The 16307-nt window shown below is 32.6% G+C and overlaps 3 protein-coding genes across 5 annotated transcripts; 2 read left to right on the top strand and 1 right to left on the bottom strand.

Moving 5' to 3' along the window:
• Positions 1-628: 628 nt before the first annotated feature.
• On the top strand, positions 629-8481 carry LOC125815830 (uncharacterized). 3 transcript variants are annotated; one of them, XM_049495388.1, is made up of 5 exons: positions 629-960; positions 2268-2519; positions 2772-2915; positions 3875-4624; positions 8168-8481. In XM_049495388.1, exons 1-5 carry the CDS (start codon positions 850-852, stop codon positions 8312-8314), a joined length of 1404 nt encoding a protein of 467 aa, XP_049351345.1. In that variant the 5' UTR covers positions 629-849; the 3' UTR covers positions 8315-8481. The 3 variants fall into 3 exon arrangements, with proteins under 3 accessions (XP_049351345.1, XP_049351344.1, XP_049351343.1); XM_049495387.1 differs by having other exon boundaries at positions 7725-8286; XM_049495386.1 differs by having other exon boundaries at positions 631-960; positions 7676-8340.
• Positions 8482-9960: 1479 nt separating this feature from the next.
• LOC125816202 (protein ASPARTIC PROTEASE IN GUARD CELL 1-like) lies at positions 9961-10944 on the top strand. The gene has a single exon (XM_049495787.1). It carries the CDS (start codon positions 9961-9963, stop codon positions 10942-10944), a length of 984 nt encoding a protein of 327 aa, XP_049351744.1.
• A 1107-nt stretch (positions 10945-12051) lies between these two features.
• On the bottom strand, positions 12052-15778 carry LOC125816613 (uncharacterized). Its single transcript, XM_049496227.1, has 12 exons — positions 15614-15778; positions 15419-15530; positions 15192-15304; positions 15003-15125; positions 14718-14929; positions 13456-13531; positions 13274-13360; positions 13067-13147; positions 12821-12853; positions 12658-12711; positions 12524-12565; positions 12052-12126 (listed from the first exon to the last, which is right to left on the bottom strand). Exons 1-12 carry the CDS (start codon positions 15776-15778, stop codon positions 12052-12054), a joined length of 1173 nt encoding a protein of 390 aa, XP_049352184.1.
• Between the last annotated feature and the right edge of the window lie 529 nt (positions 15779-16307).

Raw genomic sequence — 16307 nt, 5'->3', positions numbered from 1 at the left:
TATTTCTTCAAATAATAATGTTCTTACACTAAATGATATTATGTATTAATACTTCTTCAATTTTATTTATGTTTTAGTTAACATTTTTAAAATCATTCTAAAAAATTAACATAAAACAAAAATTGTGGAATTTTTGAATTCTTGAAATTGATTTCATTGGTCATAGCTTTACATAAGAACACAGAATTAAATCTACTTTAATGAAAATAAAATAAAATAAATATATATAATAGTGAAAAAACAATTCAAGTCTTTAGGATTAAAAATAATTTATCTGAAATTTCAAAGATATTATTTAATATAAAATAAATTAATATATAAATAAAAAATCTTTATAAAGTACGAAAAAAAATGATCACAACCTCTCATATTAATTTGTGGGTATATCCCACGTCCATTACACCATTAAACAATAATGAAGGGGATTTTTTCCGGCATTACCATGTTGCTCGGACGTAATATTAAAATCCGAGGACCTAATATCCTATTAAAAAAATAGGGTACAAATAAAAAAAAAAAATGTATATACAAATACCAAAGGACTCAAAATCGTATTGAGGAGTTAAAAGAGGGAAAAAATAAATATGGTATAAATTGGGTGAGATGTAAAAGGGAGTGCAGTGTGTTCGTTTCCCTTGTCGCAGTTGCAAAATACAATCAGTAAGAACCAAAGCGTATAGTAGCGGCGAGATCGTTTGATTACGATTTCAAGTTAATCCTATACAATCTCAATCAATCAATTCGATTGCCATTGTCCGTGTCTACATACATGTAGAATTTGACTCCCCAGTAATTTATTTATATACACAGTAGAAGAACCATCAAATTCACTCTATTCTGATCGTGACGATGAGGAAAACGACCAGAAGTAGCATCGATTGTGCAGTTGTTGATGTTTGGAAACGGGCAGTCGGTGAACTCTCTACCAGAAATTTCGCCCACCGTCTCGGTGCCTCTGAGGTACTTTCTTCTCATTCCTTGTTCATTAGTATTTTTCTGCAATTCTATTCATTAGTGTTTTTCATGATGAAATTCTATTCATTACTGTTTCTCTTGAAAGTTTTGATGCAATTCTATTCATTACTACTTTTCTTCTAAGTTTTGATGCAATTCTATTCATTAGTATTTTTCTTGAAAGTATTGATGCAATTCTATGTATTGTTAGGTGTAGTTGTATGATAAAGTGAATTTTCTGATCGTCTCTGCATTAGTTGTTTATTGTTACATGAGTTTATGATCATTGGATGATGTCAAGGTGAACTAGTCACAATTTATTTTCGGCTGGTTATTCGTAAATTTTACTCCTGGCTATATGATATACCAGGATTTTTTTGGTTATTATCCTTTCACTGTTTTTTCTTGTTCTTCAATTTAGATTATCACTTGTGTTTTTTGTGCTTTGATTATCACATTATTTTGTTGTCATTATTGTACTTTCCTCTTTGTGTTGTTTACTGGTCCTATTTCACATTATACTGCTCTCATTTATGTATTCCCCTTTTTCAAACTGTTTGGGAAAACTTTATGTTAAACCGAGGGTTATGGAAACCTCTCTATCTCTACAAGGTAGGGATAAAGTCTGCGTACAAACTCTACCTTCCTCTCCAGACCCCACTTGTGGGATTGGTATGTTGTTGTTGTTATTCTTTTACTTATTGTTTGGATGAGTTTGGGATCCTTGAAATATGTTAAGGTGAAAAGTGTTTTCCCCTATATTTATCACTTTTATTGCTGTTAAAACAATAACATTGTATCATTATAGATTTATAGTTATTGTTGCTGCTGCTGCTTTGCATCAATCCATGCATATATCCTTAGTTTAGTTGACCATATTATTATTAGGGATATAGATTATGCAGCATTTGTTATTACACAGACTGAAGCTTAGGACAAAGGCAGAGTAGGTTGTTTTGCATTCTCTTAGCTCTTACCTTATTTCCTTTCTTTAGTTTTGCGCTCTTAAGAAAATTTGAAGTATCCATTTCATCAGGAAATAGAAAGAGAGAGAACTGTAAATTTGATACAGAATCAATTTGCTTAATTGTTGCATTGACTTAGATGGTGACCATAAATTTGTTCAGGTGTACTTGGCCAAGGGTGGAGTGGTTGTTAAGTGCTCTCCCCTTCTCCATTTGTGTCCTTAATTATTCTGAATATGACCTCAGCGGAAGAGCTTATTTTCATTTCTATATAGATTCTTTTTGATGTGTTCTATTTATGTTCCAAGTTATGTCTCAGAACCCAGGCCGTGGTAACTTTTATTTCAGGATCTTGTGCTCCGGCTTGATGTCTTCCGGAAGCTGGAGAAGCACCGGGGCTGTGTGAATACGGTTAGCTTCAATGCTGATGGTGATATAGTCATATCAGGTTCTGATGACCGAAGGATCATACTCTGGGACTGGGAAACTGGGAAAATTGCACTTTCATTCCATTCAGGTCATCATAACAATGTCTTTCAAGCAAAAATCATGCCATACACTGATGATCGAAGCATTGTTACCTGTGCTGCCGATGGACAGGTAGCTACTTTTTGTTGGTTTCTTTTCATCAAGGTGTTTCATGTAGGTCATCGTTTTCCTATATGGTATGCCATCTTTGCCTTGCATTTAATTATTCTTTCCTTGTTCCTCCTGAAAAGGGGCACTTATTTCTTTCTTAGGGGTTGCCGATGTACTTTGAAACCACAAAAGGATTATAGTTCACTTCTGCCACTACATCCAGTGAGAAAAAAGACATTGTTATTTTACACTTAAATGATAACAATCATGCAGGTGAGACAAGCACAGATTCTAGAACATGGGAAGGTGGAAACAAAGTTGCTGGCCAAACATCAAGGGCGAGCTCACAAATTGGCAATTGAACCAGCAAGCCCCCATATTGTTTACACTTGTGGAGAAGATGGATTAGTTCAACATGTGAGTTACCGGTAGTTCTATAGTCCTTCCCGTATATGAGACTTTCATCTCGTACAGCTCAAGCAAAAACACCCAAATACTAAGTTCTGATCCCATCTTCTCTGGAAAATCCGAAAGCTCTTCTTTACGGCGATAATACCAAAATATCAAGTTGGCGCAGTCGTCTTTAAAGTTTTTTTCTTTGCTTTTTTTGGGTTAGGAAGACTTGGATAGTGTGGCGCAGGGAGAGTGTATGAAGATATGGATTAAGCTCTCTTGAAAACTCGCATTTTGTGAAAATAATTTGCATTCATGTGTGCACATGGTAAAAATAGAGCACAACAAAATTAAATAATTGAACTTTTTTCTCAGAATCATTTATAAATGTGGATTTATTGTATTTAATTGCCTCATTTTGAAAAATTGTAGAGGATTGCTTCTTTTTTTCCTATCTCTCATATACAGAACAACCGCATCCTTCTTCTGTTTGGGAATCATATATATGTTAACATTAGTTGAGGTAAAAACACTAGGTCGTCCTTTTCAACACCCCCCTCCCCAGGCAAAAACTCCAGGTGCCTTATGTCCAAACTTTGGTGGATAGAGTTATCCGATACTTGTGTTTGGAAGGGGTACTTGTACTGGTGGGATGTAGTAGGTATCTCATGGACTTAGTGAGGTGAGGTGTGCAAGCTAGCCTGGACACCAATGGTTATATGAAAAAACATAGTTATAAATCAAACTCATAAGGAGTAATATGTTGCAGGAAATTAGATATAATCTCCTTTATATTGTTGTAAGTGATTACTCAAAAAAAAACGGTTTGATGGGAATAAAGAATTAAAAGAGAAAAACTAGAACACTGAAATACCAAGAGATTGAGACTTTGACAAGTAGGTATGGACATTGTTAAGGTTTCCCACAGATTCTTTCGTCTGAGCGTTATATGGCTAATGGTTTGATTTAATGTGTTCTGACAGATAGATTTGAGAACAGACACTGCTACAGAGCTTTTTACTTGCCAACCCCTGCGGATGAGGAGATATATGTCTGTACTTCATCTAAATGCAATTACGATAGATCCAAGAAAACCCTATTTGTTTGCTGTTGCTGGATCAGATGAATTTGCTAGAATTTTCGACATTCGCAAATATAAGTGGGATGGATCCACTGATTTTGGCCAGCCAGTTGACTATTTCTGTCCCCCACATCTAGTTGGTGATGAGAATGTGGGGATAACAGGCTTGGCTTTCTCTGACCAGAGTGAGCTTCTTGTTTCATATAATGAAGAGCTCATTTATCTTTTCACAAAGGACATGGGGCTGGGACCTGATCCATCCCCTACATCGCCATTGTACAATGAAAGTGATGAGAGCGAAATGGGCCAAGAACCCGAATCTGATGCATCTGCAGTTGTCATGGAGTCTGGAGCAAACATTGGTCCACAAGTCTACAAGGGGCACAGAAACTCTGAAACAGTTAAGGGCGTGAACTTTTTTGGGCCCAAGTGTGAATATGTTGTGAGTGGATCAGATTGTGGTAGAATTTTTATATGGAAGAAAAGGGGTGGGGATCTTGTTCGTGTTATGGAAGCAGATAAGCATGTAGTGAACTGCATTGAGTCCCATCCTCATACCGCGATGCTTGCCAGCAGTGGAATTGAGAATGACATAAAAATATGGACTCCAAAAGCCACTGAAAGAGCTATTTTACCTACAAATATTCAAAAGGTATGTGATATCACAATAAAGATTCAATTATGAAGCACATAAGTTTATTTATTGTAGGTTCTTTAGCTTGTCCGTCTCAACAATTTTGTTGGAAATAATACAAGAGTCACTTCTGTTGATGCACGCTCGAAGGGGGAGATGTTTTAATTGCCCTCAATATCTCATGATTTTATCATTGGGTAAGAGTATCCGAAGGGTTACTTCACCTTTGGTGATCACACACCGACCCGGGCAATCACTAGCTACAATCGATGGAATTTTGATTGAAACTTTATAAATTTGGTTCACCTTTTCAGGAATTTCCCGGGACAGTAGGGGTAAATAAGTTATACATTAGCAAGTCCTCCTTGACTTCAGCTGCCTTACATATCCTGATCATCTAAAGCTAAGCTAGTAATTGGACAACATTTAGTTAGATTGCTACTACTTATTTAGAATATTACGATACGACAAATGGTTGATAATTATATATTCAAACATCGTACCTAATAGATACCTAAACACAAAATTAGTAGAAATATCAAATCCTGAAATTTGAATGGTTCTTTTTCAGTTGCATCCCTTATTAAACTTCACTTAGGTCTCATTTGTTTTCATTAAGATTAAGACGTATAATTTGAATGCACATGATGTGCATTCAGATTTTGAGGTTTGAATCTAAAGACACATCTAAAAACTAAATAATTAAACTATTTGTTTTCTCACCATCTGAATGTATAAAATTTGTCTTTGTTTGAAAAATAATAAATATAAAATTTAAATAAAATACTAAATTGATTTAATAGTATATCAATAAAATATTTTAAAATTTGTACATGACAATTGGTGTTGGTGATGATTACGATGGTGATTGTGTGTGTCGATTTTGGATGGTGTTGACTGATAGGGTGGTTGTGGATAGTATTATATGGTATAGTGGTTGACAGTAGTGATTAACATTGGTGGTTTTTGATGGCGGCTAATAATTAGCCGTGGAACAATAGTGATAGCTAATGGCGGTGGTGAGTGATGATAACGGTTAACGATATATAATGTCGACCAATGATAGTAATTGTCGGTTGTGATTAGTGGATGTAATAATGATTGATCGTAATGATTGCAAATGATTGCTAATGGTGATGATGATTGGTTTTGGTGATTGAGGGTAGTGGTGGTTGTGGTTGAGCTGAGGATAGTGGTTGTGGGATGGTAGGTGGTGGGAAGTGTTTGGGTAATTCAAAAAGTGTTTTTAAGCACTTCTTAAGGCTTAAAAAGTACCAAAAAAGGTGAAAAGTCAAAAGTTGGGCTTACAAGTCACTTTCAAAAAGCCCATCCAAACACCCCCTAAGACTTTGTTATAGATTAAGATCTTGTTTGACATTGCTGTTAAAAACTGCTTATTTGTAGAGTTACTTTTTAAAAATGACTTTTCTTAAAAGTGCTTTTGAAAAAAAACAATTTGTGTTTGGTTAATTCTTTTTAGTGTTTTTTCATAAGCAAATTACGTTTGATTAATCTTTTTCAAAAAGTGTTTTTGAGAGTCAAATTACGAAAAAGGATAAGTTTTAATGTACTTTTTTAATATTAAGATTATTTTATAGAAAGAAAATATTTTAAAAATTTTAATACATTTTTATTTTTATTAAATTAGAATGTACATGTTCAATTTTCAATCAAAATTATACCTTCTTTTAGAAGGGTTGAAATTTTTGATTGTTCTTTTATTTTTCTTTCTAATCTTGCAAAAATATTGTTGTTACCTTTTTTTTTTAGTTTTGCAAAATAATACGTAAAATAATAATATATAAACATAAATTAAAATAAAAAGTTTATTATATAAAAATAAAAAATAAAAACTTTAAATGTGTTAATTAATTAATAAGAGATATATTGGTAAATATGTATGTATTGAAGGGATATTTTAGTCTTGAAAAAGAAAAATTCTCTTTGTGTTTCTGCTTTTTTCAAGAAAGAATTTTTTAGCTTCTTTCCTACAATAGAAAAAACTTCTTCTGCTTCCATTTAAAAGCACTTATATTGATTTGCCAAATGCTTAATTTTTTTAAAAAAAAGTGATTTTGCTCAAAATAAGTGTTTTTGGCCTCCCAGCAACAATGCCAAACAGGCTGCAAGATCTGAATAATTAAGATTTAGACTTTGAAAACAAACCAACTTAATGAATGAGATCTAAATGATTAAATATAAGACATTCATTAAGCGCATTGAACCTAAGTTATAAACGAATTGGATTTTACCCGCACACTTGACTGTAAAGGTGTCAAAGCATTGAACTAAGACACTTATTATAGTAAACTTATTTCCATCTCGTTCTGATCATTCTAATAAGAGATGAATGTAAGGCTGTTTTCAACCCTTGTGCTCTGGGAATTTTCCTGCAACGTTACTAGAATTTATCTCCTTATCATGAAAAGAAAGCCACAAAAGTAAATGAGGTCTCCTTTAACCGGAAAAAAGAACAAGATATATGCAATTTCACTGAAGTATCTTACTGCGAAATGATCTTGTCTTACTTGGGGAAAAAAGAAGAAAAGAACCTAAGTAAAGGTACTTGGAAAGTATTTAAGAATGGCGAAGCAGGATCAGGTGAATCTGGAAACCAGAAATTTTAAAAAGATTTGGGTAGTTCAGTCATCAGGGGAGCTGGGAAAGAAAGATTGTTTTCCTTATTTATTTTATTCCACTAGCTAATTTGTTGTATTTCTGGTGTGTAGTCCTGATCCGTATGTGTGCATTGTTCCATCATTATCTTTATGCCATCACTCTTATATTGACATTTTGTATGTCATAGAAAAAACTTGGAACATGTATATTTTTGTTAATACCTTAACTGTGTTCCACTGTAGAGTCAAATATCCCAAAAAAGGTCTATCTTGAACTGACACAGTCGTTTGTTACTTATTGTGGTCCTGATCCCTTTCTTGGGTGTGATAAATTTCATGCATGTGGTAAGGATATTATCCAAGAAACTGATATTAGATCGCTAATCTGTGCTATTGATCTTATGGAAGCATAAGTAGCTCTATTTAACTGCTAATATTTCTATTAATTAAGGGTTCAACACCTCATCAATTTCATTTATTCAATTATGGCGGTGCGGAAGATAATGGCATCTACTTCTTTGGTACCGGAAGTGACGATGAGTATGGTGGTAGTAGTGACAATGAGGATGAAGATGATAGTGATATGGATGAAGATGATGAAGATTTCTCCGATGGTATGGATGATAATGATGATGACGATGACGACGATAGTGATGATGATGATGACGACGACAACGATGATGATGGTTTTGATTTTTTAGATACACACGAAGATGGAAATGGTGTTGAGTTCTTTGAAACTGTTGGGGACCCTGATTTTGACGATTCCTCAGATAATGACCAAGATGCTCCTAGTGATTCATGCTGTGATGATGATGACTCCAATGAAAATGACATTGATGAATGATGATGTTGCAACAGTAACATGGATTATGTTACTTCTCGTGAAAGATGATATTATGCCTGTTACATGTGCTGATGATTTTGCACTTTGTGTTTCCAGCAGAGACCTAAAGCAAGGGGCTGGATGCATCACATGGCTTCTCCAGAGGACCTAATGTTGCAATTACTTTCCCAGCAAAGACAAAGAACAAACCTGGGGAGCATTGAAGAAAATTCAGAGGTTGGTGCAACGCATTTTGACATTTAATGCAAATAGTGATAATTCTTCTGATGATGGTGAAGCTACTACAAGTGGTCAAGACTCTTTTGACTGAGTGGTTTGGTTGCAACTTTAATTCAATACATGTTTAGGAAGTGTACATATATAAGATACTGAATAAATCAAAATCTTTTAACTTTTGATATTTGTTTTTACTTTGCAAGTTTCTTTTTAATTGAGCCGGTATCAATTGTTGTCTATTCCTTGGATTATGCTTCTCTTTGTTGGGTACGATGGAATATGCTGCAAACAAGCGCTAACGCAGTGTATTCCTCAGAAAACTATTAATTTACTTAATGTGACAAATAAGATATTTTCCATACATCTACTGCATTTTACTGCTGGGATGGTGTGTTAAGTATTAGAAGAACATCTGGATATCTCTCTTTTAAACTTTTTTTCTTATTGATTTTTGTTTTTGGATAGAGGGAGAGATTTGATCCAGTTTCATGTTTATATTTGTGCTTAAGAGGGGATGGGGCTACAGTGTTTTTACCCTTTTCAGGTCTAATCTTCGCTCTTTGAAAGATGAGGATTATACTTGGTGGAGAGCCGAACTTTCACCAGTCAACCAACTTGACATGAAAGAAGTTAGTTTTTTGTTTAATTATGTACTCTGTTAATAGAAAAACTAAATGTGCTATGCCGCCTCGTGTTGAAAAGAAAAAAAATGGGCAAGAGCTTTGCTGCGAGCCTCTATAATTCATAGATAGAATTAATATAAGCAAATCTGAAGAAATTATTAGTTTATATAACTGCTAAAAAAAATAAAGCAGATAATGTGCAATCAAAGTTTCAAACATGGGGAATTTATTATCATTCATCTTCTTATAATGTTCCTCTTTACCATCGGATATATTTGAAAATCGGAATTTAAGGATTGACTCATTACTCAATGCTCATCTTGCTTCATTATTGTTAGAGTTCTTAAAAGCTTGAAAACTCACAAATTGGTTTTGAATTATTATTTTTTTACAAAATGATGATTGTGGTTTGTTGGGGTGTCATTTCAATTTTAGTTGTAGTTCAAAATTTGAAGTAATTCGAGAAGAAATGGACCCATTTCAAATGTTGAAGTTCATAGGAGACCAAGCACAATTTTGTATAAATTAGCATTTACATTTCAAAAGTGTGTATATGCATCTCTTATACACTTCTATATAAATTTATATTTATATTTTGTGTACTGTAATTGTATAATGTTGTATTAGCACTATTGCAACAAAAAAAAGAGTCGTACGGGTGAATGCAAAATATATGCTATGTATATGTAATTATTATTTGTACGTATTAGAATGTACTTATATTTTTTGTACGGCTTCTTATTCCAATTAATTGTATTAGAATGGATATTTTCTTTTGTAAGAATCCCTGTTATAAATGTATCATTTATATTTTCATTAATTTTTTCCCTAACTTACTCCTTTCATCAGATTTCAAAAAGAACGAAAAAGGATAAACTCTTATTAGTTAACTATATAAGTTTTGGCATTATCCTCTCTATCAATGTTTTCCTAGTTTAGGAGATTTAATAGAATTAATACAAGCAAATCAAAAAAAATTATTTCTCTATATAACTGCTAAAAAATTATGCACATAATATACAACAACAACAACAACAAAAAGTTTCAAACATGGAAAATTTCCTCTATGTGACACTATTACTTGTCCTATTCTCAAACATCTCAGTTTCAACAAATGTAAACTTTCATCTTTCTCTCAATTACACATCCATTTTGCAAGCCAGAAAAAATTTCATGTCTCTTGATACCTCTAATCTTTCTTATCATTCACCATATTCTTACAGTCTTCCCATTTACCATCGCGATGTATTTGAAAAATCAGACTTCAAGGATTATGACTCATTACTCGATGCTCGTCTTGCTCGATGCATGGAGAGATCAGTGAATTTATTTTCATATGATCAAAATTCTACTAGTAGTAGACATTTTGCACAAGTTAACCCTATAAAAACAGTAATCTATCCTTTACATGGTGAAGCTGTAGTCCCCCTTTGGATTGGCTCTAAATTACGACGTGAACTTTTACTTGTTGATACTGGAAGTCGTCACGTTTGGTGGCAATGTGGTCCATGTGAACCAAAAAAATGTTACAAACAAAGGAACGATGAATTATATTATTCAACTGAATCCACTACTTTTGAACAAATTAATTGTGTCAAAGAGAGTGCAAGTTGTGTCGAGGGACGTAGTAGAGTTCATTGCTCTAAAGAAGAAACAAAATGTTTTTATGAAGTAAGATATGGATATCATGGAAGTACAATTACTTCTGGATTTATGGCTTATGAAATCATAACATTTTCTAATATACTAGATTATGCAAGAATTATATTTGGTTGTGGAAAAAATCAATTTAAGGGGGATACAAAATTCCCAAGATTATTTAGTGGAATTGCTGGTGTTGGTGGTGGTTTATATACAAATGGATTTGAGACATATTCATTACCATCACAAGTTGGTGCAATTGTATTTGCTTTTTGCATTCCTACTCCAACCTCAGGGAAGTCCTCTACACTTACTTTTCACGAAACCCCATGGAAAACAGGTCAGTATTGTCTCGTTTTTTTTTTTAACTTAACACGTAGTTTAAGAAACTAAAAAAAAACTTTGATCAATAATAAGTAGTAATAGATGAAGTAATTTTGACAACAGGTGTAACGGCAACGCTGATGAGGAACGACAAGTTTCCTTCATTTTACTACATATCGAACTTGGAAAAAATTATGATTAATAATAGGGAAGTTCCAATTGATCCATCTCATTGGGATTTGGGCCCAGATAAATATGGTGGCATATTTGTTGATACAGGAGCCTATGTTACCTCATTTCCTGATGATGTTTATGTCAAATTTAGGGACATATTTATGTCACAAGTTAAAAATATGCAATTGGATCCAAGTTCACCAACTTCATTTGATACTTGTTATATGGCTGGTGAATTTGTTAATTGGGACAATTTTCCAGTTGTGAAGTTTTATTTTAAAGGTAGTGCAATACCTCTTGTAGTGAAACAACAACAAGTGATGATACTATATAGGAAAAAATATTGTTTGGGGTTTCAAAGTTCAGGTCGTAAGAGGTCTGTAATAGGTGCTAATATGTTACAAACTTTAGGATTGACATTTGATCTTGAAATGTGGAAGTTGACTTTTTCCCCAGATGCTTGTGAATGAATAAAATACTACTTACTAGTATAATCTTTGGTTGACTTGGAGTATTGATCAAATGTCAAATGATGTTGCTCAAGAAAACAAAGAAGGAAATTTTTGATACTCTATTTTTCTAAGGAAACAATCTCTCTATCCATACAAAGATAGGAGTAAGGTCATATACATCATATTTCTCAAATTCCACCCGTGACACAAAAACACTCATACAAATATATCATTTGAAAATTGTGTATAAAATGGATTTTAGATGTACAAATTAATAGAGTTTGTTGAATTATTTTCCTTCAAGCCTCCTAGCAAAGGACATCCCTGATTTTGTGTCTTGAATTATAGGTACCAAACCAGCTTATCATCATACTAGGTATAATTGCTATTAACTGCGCAAAACATTTGACGAAATCATCATTAGCGTTGCACAATTTCTAATGCATGTGTCGATAATATTAAAAATCAGATCACTTAAATAAAGAATCGGAGTTAAAATGAACAAGAAAAAGGTTAACATATGTTGAACTAAATTAATAAGTATAATTGCTTACCCAAGCAAGGCCGCTGCAAAATATACTAAAACCAGGATAATCAAATGGAGCTCTCTCAGATAAGAAAAGATCTATAAACATATGAATTGAATATTGTTAGCTTGACATCAAATATTAAAAATTCAGATAAAATTAGCAAAATTAATTTAATATAGTTGAACAGCAACTTAATTACCTGTCAAAGGACTAAATATAAATGGAGAGAGAATGTTTGCAAAGGAGCTTACGCCAGAAATGCACCCTTGAGCAATTCCCTATCAAGTTGAAACAAAAAAAAATCATATATGTGTATATTAACGTGTTGTAGCAGGTTACTTGTCTTATTTTTCTGGTCACTAATTCCACTTATGTGAATAGTTACATATAATTATCTTTTAAGTAATTTGATATTTGTATAATTCTTTTATAATGTTAATGTCTAGAAGTTTAAACTTGTATACCACAATAATACATATGTATGTTGATTACCTGCTCGTTTGGCGCAACTTGTTTTGAAACAATGGTTTGTAACTAAAACAGATAAAGCGTTTATCATTAATATTCAACTATATGATAAAATCAATCATCAACTAATCGACTCTTTTTTTTTAAAGAAAACTTACAGCTGGTTTTGCTAGGAAGAGAAACATAGGAAACAAAGCACCTACATAAGGAACCTGAAATATATCATGAAAAATTGTGATAAATGTAAAAAAAAAAAAAAGATATCTTTGAATTGGAAAATATGCTAAAACTATCATATGTGAAGTTCAAGCTTTAGCTTACCCAAGCTGCCCATGCAATGCTATCTATTAGCATCTGCAAAATATAAATAGAAATATCGATCAATTACTTGTACTCCATAGTTTCGAATTAGTTTGGATAGACTATATAATCATTTGAGTTTAGGTATGTTTGGTACGATAAAAGTTCATTTCTATTGAAAATATTCTCTTTTTTAAAAAAAATATTGGAAAATATTTTCAGGAAAAAAAAAAAAGAAACTACACAAATTCGTAAAAAAATGCATACATTGCTAAAACCAGCTATGAGTGCCAAGGAAAGTATTGTCTCTTCTCTGACTATATGAGCCAACTTAGGCAATACGATTAACTGCTCCAAAAAATTGACAAGGAAAGACAAAATTATTATAAGAACAATTAAAATTTAGTACATGAAATTAATTAAGTTGATTTACTTTTTTTTTTTTTAAAATGAATAATAAATTTGAACATGTACTTGAGAAAATGTTGTCCCGCCGTAGCAAATAAGCATTAGAACAGAAAAATTGTCTTTGTTGTATTGAAATCGAGCCCTTAAGAAGTACTACAAAATAATAATACAAAAAAAAAATGTTAGTTGTAAGGTAATTAATTATTAAATTATATATTCAATCGACAATTTTAGAGAGCTAGAGTTACCAGAAGGGAAGTTTGTATTCCACCCTCACCAAGACCATATAAGAATAAAATAAATGTTGCCAATAAAAGTGTGGTACTGCAAAAATAAAAATTTAATTAAATGAATATGAGAAAAATGCACAAGTAAATTAATACTTTGTTAAATTCGTGATATGTTGCGTGTTTATTTCTTTTCTTCTTTCTCAATTTTATAGATATAGATATAGATATGTACACTTTAATTTAATTTCTACTATAGTCATCAATTTAAAAACATAAAGAAGAATGTCATAACTAATAATAATTAGTCTTATATATGTCAATTATAAAATTTTCTCTTCAATTATTTTGGAATTAAGCTACAGTTGATTAATTAATTGAATCTTTTATTTAAATATTTTGAAGAAACAAGCAACAGATAATTCATGATGGGCCGAACTATTAATATGTCTCTTGTAACAAAACAAAAAATCAGAGGAAATAAATATATATTTTCGTATATATCATAACATTTTCAAGTTATGTTCTTTAACACTTTGAGGGCCATTCGTGCAGTCTTTTTCAAACTTTTTATCAATCGTCTTTTTCAAACTTTTTAGGAGATAAAATAGCCATAGCCCATTAGTACATAAACAAGTAACATCGTAAATCTTTGTGTCTTTAGCTATATCATATACATAATTTAAAGTTAGAATGAAAACTTTATGACTTTTTCAACAACAATATCATAATTCATAAGATACCAAAAGATGGTGCTAAGCATTATCATTCATTAATGGGAAAAAGGATAAATATACCCCAACTATCCTAAATGGTATGCAGATACCCTTCATCATACTTTTGGGACATTGGTGCCCCTACTGTCCAAAAACTAGAGCATATATGTCCTTTACTCTAACGGAAGATTAAATAGGGACATGTGGCGCAATCTTATCCTTCGATCCGATATTTAATAAATGACAGGTCGGTGGATAAGATTATGACACGGGTGCGTCTGTTAGTATAAAGGGTATATATGCTCTAATTTTTGGACGGCAAGGGCACTAATGTCCCAAAAGTATGACGGATGGTATCTACATACCATTTACGATAGTTTGGGGGATATATTTGTCGTTTTTCCCTTTATTAATGCCTAACGAAAGTCTTTTCTTTTAAAAAAATTTAGGCACTCTTCCCATGTGTTTAGGTTGAATTATTTTTAACTACCAAATGATTGAATTTGAATAAATAAGAAAAAGAAAAGGTAGCGTAGTAATTTATAGGTATAAGAGCAGCCATATTACCTACTCTTGAGCAAGCTAATAATATGGTAAAATGATGGAATATTTATAGGACTGGGCGTTCCCTCGGATGAGTCACTTTCAGATTTATCATCGTCGTTGGCTAATATGGGTTGATTCAGAGCATCGTAGTTGATCTTATTAATGTGACGAGTTGTGTCCTTTAGGAATATTGTCATGTATAATACCGCGGCTGATGAAGAAATTGATGATACCTTCATTCCAATAAAATTAGTATAACATATACTCCCTTACTAACTAGACATTATATATAAGAGTGAACCATACCAGAAATATTTGTTCAGTCGAGAGGAAACGAACAACAAAGGTAGAGCATAAAAATGCAGCAGAGCCTACACCCGCCACAGTTGCGATAGCAGAAGCGCGATTCTCCTCTGACATGCAATCAGCCTGAAGCGGATTCAAAATTTATATTTCATCAAATTTAAGTGAGCTAAAACTAGGTTCATATATTACCGCATAAGCAATGGGAATGCATTGAATGCCAGTATCACTGATCATGCCAGTCAAGGTCCTTATCACATAGTAAGCATAAAAATAGTTTGTTGTCCTCCTGTACGCCATTATTACTTGAAAAATCGAAAAAAAAAAAAAAAAACAGGTACTATTAGTTGTTTGTTCAAAAATGTACCAAACATATTTTGATAGATATAATTTATTTATTTTAATTTGAATTTCAGAACCTGAAGGAAAAATCAAGAGTGCGACGGGAATTGTGAGCAAAGCTTTCCTTCCATATACATCAGATAGATTTCCAATTAGGGGCATCAGCAACATTGATCCCAATCCCGTAATCTGCAATCAATCATCACGAATTAATCATAGTATAGTAGTATATTTTTCAATATTAATGAAAATAGAAGAATTGGTGTACTTACAGCTTGTTGGAAACCAGAAAGATAAATAGCAAGAGAGCACTTGTCTTGAGAAGGACAAATTGCATCCATAGTGATATCAGTAATTGCTGGAATCACCACATAAAAAGCAAAATTTGAGAGGAACACTGTCACAAATAAGTGTTTCAAACTGCTAATCTTTTCCATATTATGTTCTGTTTTTGCTCTGCTTCAAGTGCTCATCTGTCTAATAGAATGTTGTGCTGCTACCTTTATATTTCTACAAACAATATAGAGTTGACAATTTGTTTTGTTGCTTCTCTGGGAAATTCAATTATTATGCCTTACTGGTATAGTTGGTGAAAAAGATAATGGATTAAGCTCTATCCCAGTGACAATTATATATAGTATTCAATACATTCCGATTGTTAATACTTTAATCCAAAAATGCTCATGTGATTACTTAATTGGGTCGGGAATTAGCGATATATGAACCATCTTGTGCATAGTATCTTTATACGTATACTACCAACCTCTAACTAACACAGCATCTAACTACATTATACATGGATGAATTAGGTCATGTTCTACACTATAATGGAACCTTTTGAACTACCCATTATTAAATGACTAGAATAATAGTATATTGGAATTTGGAACATCCATTCCGCATGTTTGCTTACTTTATTTGATTACGTGGGAACTACTTAGTATCAAATCTTATTAGTTGAATTAT

This window comes from Solanum verrucosum, unplaced genomic scaffold, assembly GCF_900185275.1.
Source record: "Solanum verrucosum unplaced genomic scaffold, falcon-dt-bn FXZP01000261.1, whole genome shotgun sequence".
Classification (NCBI taxonomy): domain Eukaryota; kingdom Viridiplantae; phylum Streptophyta; class Magnoliopsida; order Solanales; family Solanaceae; genus Solanum; species Solanum verrucosum.
This window is presented reverse-complemented; position numbering and strand designations above follow the sequence as displayed.

Coding starts and splice junctions, on each gene's coding strand:
- LOC125816613 (XM_049496227.1), bottom strand. CDS start 15,778: ATGGAAAAGATTAGCAGTTTGAAACACTTATTTGTGACAGTGTTCCTC. Junction 15,305..15,418: donor ACTCTTGATTTTTCCTTCAG/GTTCTGAAATTC, acceptor CGATTTTTCAAG/TAATAATGGCGTACAGGAGG. Junction 13,532..14,717: donor ATTAGCTTGCTCAAGAGTAG/GTAATATGGCTG, acceptor TTATTTTTGCAG/TACCACACTTTTATTGGCAA.
- LOC125816202 (XM_049495787.1), top strand. CDS start 9,961: ATGGAAAATTTCCTCTATGTGACACTATTACTTGTCCTATTCTCAAAC.
- LOC125815830 (XM_049495386.1), top strand. CDS start 850: ATGAGGAAAACGACCAGAAGTAGCATCGATTGTGCAGTTGTTGATGTT. Junction 961..2,267: donor ACCGTCTCGGTGCCTCTGAG/GTACTTTCTTCT, acceptor CTTTTATTTCAG/GATCTTGTGCTCCGGCTTGA. Junction 2,916..3,874: donor AAGATGGATTAGTTCAACAT/GTGAGTTACCGG, acceptor GTGTTCTGACAG/ATAGATTTGAGAACAGACAC.